Here is a 6,433-nt window from a genome sequence, read left to right as displayed (position 1 = left end):
CTCACTCAATCCTCTCTCATAATTTTTTTCTATCCTCAACAAGTAGCCAAGAAGTTTTCTTTTTTGGCTACAGTATAAATCATACATAAGTAATGCAAAGAAAGGGCTTAAAACAAACAAAAATCAAGAACTAGGCGAGAGCGCACCATAAAGCTGAAAGTATATAACAAGAAAGTAACTAAAAAAGCAACACTCTTAGAGAGCAGCATCTTTAGCTGCTGAGTTGTCATTTTCCCGATTATCCTCATGTCCAGTACCCACAGACTACAAGGACAAAGTTCTGTTGCTGTAACTGATAGCATCTCCCCAGTGTCTCTCAGTAGAGTAATAAGCATTCAGTAGCGCTTTGTTAGTCAGTACAATAACCAAACGAAATAACGTAATTTGGAGCACATAATCACGGGAAAGTTTAACACTTGTTAATTTAGCAGTGAATAACCGAACTAAACTACAAAGTGTTCTCTATGTGAAGAAAGAACTGAATTCTTAGTTTTTGAATTGCACATACAGCAAACATTAAAGTGGAGATATTATTACATAGAAAAAAGTGATTTAAAATATATGATTTAATTCTTTATCCTTCAGGTATACACTAAAAGACATTAACTTGCATAATTTTAATCTTTTTTCTTCAATTTGATTCTACATGGGAGTTATTCTTAACAAACTATTGCTTTAGTAAAATATTCCACAACTTATAATACACTAGACATGGCAAGTCCAATTATAAGTATAACAAAATTTCCTTTGATATCATTCATTGTTATTATGAGGAGAGATTCATTGTCCATATTTTGATTAACCAATGAAATGTCAGAATTATTACGTATAAATTGTCTTTCCCATTGACCGATGATACCTGAACCCCTCAAAAAATTTAACATGTTATTGAAAGGTACTACGAGAGGAGAATTTCTAAGGAATGTGATTCCAAGAAGTCCTGTTTCAAGACGTTCCTTCATCAATCGTAACTTTCTTCTAGTGTCGAGGTCTAGATATCCAATATATGCAAGATATCCAGATGGGAACTTTTCAGCAAGAACAGCTAACTTCCCTTGATCTGCCAGAAGGTTCAGATCCATATAGTCCTTTATCAGTACAAATCTTTCAATTATGATTCGTAGTAAAGGATCAACTGGATCTTTGGAAAATGCCCAAAGTTCAACCGCTCTCCATTGTAAGACAGACGCAATAAATAGTTCAAAAGTGTCTATGGGTGCATCGTATACAGGAATAGTCATGTAAGAGACCAGATTACAGTTATATGCTGTGTTCAAAATTGTAGATATAAAGAAACAGCAAACAAACAGGTGTTTCATTATAGAATACTTTATATTTGGGACTGCCAAACCAACTAGTGCACTGATTGAATGCAACAATGAATATGAATATTCTAAGTAGGGATTCCTCGTGTGGATAGGAAAACACAGCAAATGTAAGAGTGAAAAGAAGTAAAACAGAAGCGAACTACAGAAAATGTGTCCTACAATTGCTACCCAGACTTCAGTAGACAATGGAGAAAATATTGACCATAAATTCTTCTTCAACTTCGGTGAAGGTGTCAGAAGCACCAAATCAGTATAATAATATGGAACAGAGTAGTCGAAACTAGGCAAAAGTTCGAATGTTACACCTAAACCAGGTATTCCAACATGATGATTATCACTTAGCATTAAACTATCGAAAGACATATTCAGAGATTGAACTGCGTTGTATGGTTCAGCGACTGTCACTGACCAAGTAAAGTTATGCTTCTTTGAAAATTCAGTCATTATTTTGTAGTCAAAGCCGTCAAAAGTAGAACCTTTCAATACACATTGTGGAGCATATGGTCCCAAAACCAGATCTATAATTACTTCTTGTAGATCATTTAATCTTCTTCCATTTATTTTCGAAATATATTCCTTGAAATCGTAGCTGTTGAGTGATCTATTAATTTTGAATCCTTTAGGAAGTAAGTTATTTCCAAGCGAGTGGTAAGTAACCGAATATGTTCTTGATGAGTTGACTGCAAGTTCTCCACTTTCAATATTTACGATTATAAGGTACGGAAAGTACATTATTTGTGCACAATTCCGCAATGCATTTATTGCTTTTAGATTACTAGTACCTTGTTCCAGAAATATCAACTTTTTAACTGTTCTTTGAATTGAAAATGTGTATGCCTTTTGAATTGAATGAAGTGTATTACAAATGTTGTTAGATGCAATAATAAATGTTTCGCAATATTCGTCCATTGATTTAACAAGAAATTTATCCATCGATTCCAAATTTTTCATATTTCGAGTATTTCCATTAATTAAAGGTAGCGAAGTCTTGAGATTCTGATAAATTTTCCTTTCAATTGTAACTTCATCTTCTAAAATCATGGTACACAACTGGCATTCAGAATGTAGTATATTTTGTAGTATGTCGTATGGTGTGTCCATGTCTTTAGTAGAGTTCATCGTTTGAAACAAAATTTTTGAAGTTGACACCAAGTGAAACAGAGTAAAGATGATCCATAAATTCAGAACCTGGAAATAAATAGTCATTTGAGATTAGCAACCATTCACTACAGGCTTATTATAAACGAAGCATATTATTCTGACATTTATAAAACATAAACTTTCATAAGTACTCAATATATGAAATAGAGAACGGAAAGTGTGAAAATATAAGAATAAATCAGTTCATTTATACGTCAATATTGCGTGTTGCATGACGTAATCATTTATTCCTGGTGGTAAAGCTTAAACTACTGGTAGCATATTCTATAATAACTAAGTTTTGCAGTACTAAGTCGGATACCAAGTTTCACTAATTTGAACTTTTGGATTTTAGTGTTGAGTATGGGTGATCCTGTACTTCATCTTTTTATTTTGTGTTAACAATTTTCTACAATATTTGTTTCTATGGGACAAATGTTTCCATTGTATTTTGTTGTGATTATTAAGAGCTCAAAAAAGGTTAAGTCAGAATGCACTGAGGATTGTCTCTGTGATAGTTGTAAAAGGAGATTCACTCTTCTTTTCTCCATTACAGTCTCGTTAAGCAAAAGTATCTGGATTGGAAGGTTACGGTTTTAACGAAATCAAACTGACCAATAACAGCTTTGATTATCTGGTATCGTTTTATAGCGGGAAAATAAAGTGTTAAAAGTTTCACTACAAAGTTCGTTTTTACTGTTACAGTGATGGAACCATTAGAAATGATCATTGCTAACGTCGATGAAAGGTGTACTATACAACCAAAGTATATAAACCATTTCTGCCAACATTATTCAAGGTATTTCCCAGTTGCATGAGCTAAAAAGGAATCGTCCTGATGCTAAATCTGCGACTAGAACAAAGACTTCCATCATGCAGAAGAAAGAACATTTCTAAATATGTTGTAGAAATAATAGGGTATGAGAAACCTCAGATCCATTGTCTATCAAAGAAACAATAGCCGAGGCTGGTGAAAGATTTCTGCTTCAACTCTATGATGCCAAGAAAAACCAGCGCCTTGACAATGATCGTTGTTATAGGTAAAATTTTCTCATCGACAAGCAAACATTAAGTTTCAGATTTGATCTCGCAATGCTACCCTAACAACTGCAGGCGCAAAGTGATATTTTCCGTGTATATCATCAAGTGCAAGAAAAATTCATTACAGTCTACAAACCGGGGATGGACACAACCTAAGAACAAATTGATGTCTGTTTGCTTGTACCTAGAACCTGCTCCTTCTGAGTTATTGCACATATATTGTGGGTGTGAAGATATTTGTAAGAATATATGTCTTTATTTCAACGTTGGGCTGCCTTGTTCGCCCATGTGTGGTTATTGCCAGGGTGTTTTGTGTGATAACTACCCAGATATTCCTACTTCGCAAGAAAATTAGTATGAATTAGATGCATTTATTATTAAAATTACATAGACAAAAGAGCAAACCTTAAAACATATTTTTAATAATAACGTTCAATATAATTACTTGCATTCTAATGTATTTTGGGATCCGTAGATATAAAAATGTAGTGGCATCTTTGAAAATAATATAAACACTTTAGAAATGTTAAGTCAAAGTTACAGCTTTTTAAAGTAAAATAAACTATGATCAATAGCAATTTAAGTCTGCTATTTACATTTATTGTAAACATTACGGATCGCCACTTGATTTACAAGTGTTATTATTGTGTGATTTACAAGTCATTGATAGAGATATACACGGTTTAACACAAAGATAGAGATAAGGAAAAATGTTCCTAAAAGCATGGTTTCGACGCCGCTTCGTTTCCGAGAAACAGGGTGTTGAAATATCGTGTCCCTTCAATGGCTCACTATGGGAAAGCAAATGGAAATGTAAATATTACAGGAATAATGCAATCAATACAGTCAGTGTTGCCAACCGGGCAAACACACTATAGCCTTTATACGAAGTGGGCAACATTGTTACCCAATAACATTACTTTGTAGATTTTAACATTTAATTACTTTGTGGCTTCCCACGTAAGTTATTCTCATGTGCATTCATTTGTAACGACACAACATTCATGTAAGAGAAGTGATTCATGAACCGTTGTTTCCTATTCTGTACCGCTAATTGACTTCACATTTGGCCGCCTTGTCTTTCGAAAGTGAGGCGGAATCTTCCCCATGCTTAAGAACGTTTTGATGGCAGCAATCACCTGCTAACGCGTGGACATCTTTTGCTAGTTGAAAACATAATACTTTGTACGAACTTGGCAACACTGACCACACAATAACCTCAAATGTTGATTAGTTTCATTCTCTATGTGAGTGTAAATGTACTTGCACAGGCATAATGATACTTGATTTAATTATTCCTGTTTCATACATTTTCGATTAGTGAGGCATTGGAGGGACTCGATATTTGAACACCCTGTATCTCGGAAACGAAGCGACATCGAACTCTTGTTTATAAGAACATCTTTACTTATTTGGGCCTTCGCAATCACCTCGTCCTTTTTGGCCATGCATTTATGTTACACCCTGTATAAACATATTATACACGAAAATCTGTAATTTTATCCTGTTCATTTTATGCACAATTTGAGTAAGTATTCAACTTGTAGTGATCGAATTCTGCCAGAGAAACCACACTAGCTATATATATATATATATAAAAAAAAAACAAAGTCCCCATAACTTAGAACTTCATATCTCGTAAACGAATAAATCTAGAGAGATGTATTACACACCAAAATGTGCGTTTTTTTATTCTTTACATATCATTACTATTTATAGTTTACGCTATCTCTGCTGGGTTTAAAGTTATCGGCAAAAAACTGAAATTCGGCGGCCATTTTCCAATATTCCAATCGAAGCTCAAGGTCAATCTTAGGGGATTTTAGTATATTGAAAATTAGGTCTAGTACTACAAGTCCCTTGCTTGTATGAAGTTTCTTTTTGTTTAAACCCCTAATTTTGACCTAAAATTCCTGCACTATTATAAGAATTATGTTAACTGAAATTTAGCAATCATGCAAGGAATGGTTGGTAATAAGTGAGATATAGTTCCCTTTTGCCTGTTTGCTAGTCCGTTCTGTACTGCGACTTCCAGGTAAATGATACTAGATTTTCTTTTGTCAAACAGTAAGTCTCGAGATCTATATTCCTGGCCAGTTACCATAAGATTTTCCAGAGTATTTTTCAGTTTTACTAGGAAAATGTTAAGTATAAAATTTCAAATTTACTCCTTGTACAAATTTATTCACAACTTACTTCCCATATTTTATTGCAAGTGGCAAAATGGTTTCACACATAAATCTGTTCTGTTGATTAACAATTACATATATAATATTATTTATACTTATTTCAAAACTATCTACTATATCCATTTCTAACTTACTACACGAAACGATCTATTACGGTAAAGAAATCAATCCAAGTAATCTTCTCTCCCTTCCGTGTTTTATATAATGTATCAACTACCTTATTCCTCCCAGAGTTCTATTTCCATCGTCCTCCTAGTAAATTCATGTACATTCTGCATATTTCTTACACTAGAAAATTTTTTGGCCACCTTTCTTTCTTGATCTACCTGTAATTATCCGCATGCTATTCTGTTGAATTAAAAATTATTTATTCTACAATTTCATTGTTCTTCTTCTATTTTTAGAGTAAGTTCTTCTTCTATTCTTTAAAGTAAATGTTCTTTCTCTTCATTTCCTACAGTTAGGGACCAACTTTCACATCCCTACAATAGATAGCGCATAATTATCTTTTCTCGTTGTTTTTCATTTTATCGATAATTATCGTGATTTAAAATTATTTGTTTAATTTACATCGATTGCACGTCATTTATATATATATATATATATATATATATATATATATATATATATATATATATATATATATATATATATATATATTGACAACCCAGCCACTCAGTGCCTAGTTGGGGATGCAATTTTGAGTGCAACTGGATGCCTTCCACTCACCATCTA

The 6,433-nt window shown here is 33.3% G+C and overlaps 1 protein-coding gene across 1 annotated transcript; it reads right to left on the bottom strand.

The window, feature by feature from the left end:
* Positions 1–695: 695 nt before the first annotated feature.
* Positions 696–2,369, bottom strand: LOC145661862 (uncharacterized). The gene has a single exon (XM_081727203.1). It carries the CDS (start codon positions 2,367–2,369, stop codon positions 696–698), a length of 1,674 nt encoding a protein of 557 aa, XP_081583329.1.
* Positions 2,370–6,433: the final 4,064 nt, after the last annotated feature.

The sequence above is a fragment of the Thermobia domestica genome, chromosome 10 (genome assembly GCF_964235325.1).
Source record: "Thermobia domestica chromosome 10, izTheDome1.hap1.1, whole genome shotgun sequence".
NCBI classification, from domain to species: Eukaryota; Metazoa; Arthropoda; class Insecta; order Zygentoma; family Lepismatidae; genus Thermobia; species Thermobia domestica.
This window is presented reverse-complemented; position numbering and strand designations above follow the sequence as displayed.